The sequence below is a fragment of the Ovis canadensis genome, chromosome 17, assembly GCF_042477335.2.
Source record: "Ovis canadensis isolate MfBH-ARS-UI-01 breed Bighorn chromosome 17, ARS-UI_OviCan_v2, whole genome shotgun sequence".
In the NCBI taxonomy this organism is placed as follows: domain Eukaryota; kingdom Metazoa; phylum Chordata; class Mammalia; order Artiodactyla; family Bovidae; genus Ovis; species Ovis canadensis.
This window is the reverse complement of record NC_091261.1, coordinates 80055209-80055985: the sequence shown is the minus strand read 5'-3', so window position 1 is coordinate 80055985 and position 777 is coordinate 80055209. Positions and strand designations below refer to the sequence as shown.

At 43.9% G+C, this 777-nt stretch overlaps 1 protein-coding gene across 1 annotated transcript; it reads right to left on the bottom strand.

Annotated features, from left to right (window-relative positions):
- Window positions 1-452: 452 nt before the first annotated feature.
- On the bottom strand, window positions 453-777 carry LOC138422127 (large ribosomal subunit protein eL37). The gene has a single exon (XM_069556605.1). The coding sequence runs from the start codon at window positions 753-755 to the stop codon at window positions 462-464; it is 294 nt and encodes a 97-aa protein (XP_069412706.1). The 5' UTR covers window positions 756-777; the 3' UTR covers window positions 453-461.

The following is a 777-nucleotide window of genomic DNA, read 5'->3' as shown; positions in this document are numbered from 1 at the left end:
TGTTACTATGTATGTACCTATGTATCTGATGATTTTTGATACTATTGTAAATATTTGAAAAACTCGATTTCCTGGTAGTTTGTTGCTAGTGAATGAAAATGCAGTTGGTACTTGTATATTGATGATTCTAATTCCTCTTTAGATTCTGCGGGTCTTCTCAGATGCGTGGCGTGGTCTGGGAGCGATGACAGCTCCGCCAGTCCTCATCTGGCCTATTTTTCTTGTCTTGCCGTATCGGCTAGGGCTCCCGACACAGTGTTGAATGTGAGTGGTGAGAATGGCCGCCTTTTGTTCCTGTCTCACAAGGAAAGCCTTTCCTCTTTTGGTAGTTCTATCATAATCAGATTAAGAAAGGTGTTTTTTTCCCATTTAAGTACCGTGGATGCGCGTTGAATCTTTTTTTTTTTTTTTTTTAATTTTAAAAGCCAGAACATTTATTGTGCGACTAATCGTTGAAATCCTTAAGATGAACTGGATGCTGCAACAGCTGCTCGCTTGGGTTTAGGTGTTGTTCCTTCACGGAATCCATGCCTGAATCTGCGGTATACAATTTTTAGGTGCCTCATTCGACCAGTCCCAGTGGTATTTCGTCTTTTAGCTTTAGCACTCCAATTATACTTTCTCTTTCGCTTGGCAGGGTAGCCACACTTGCCACAGGTCGACTTCTGAAGGTGGTAGGCCTTAGAGCCACAGCGGCGGCACAGCGTGTGCGTCTTATTCCGACGCTTTCCAAACGATGACGTTCCCTTCGTCATCTTGCTTCTGCCGCCGAGACCA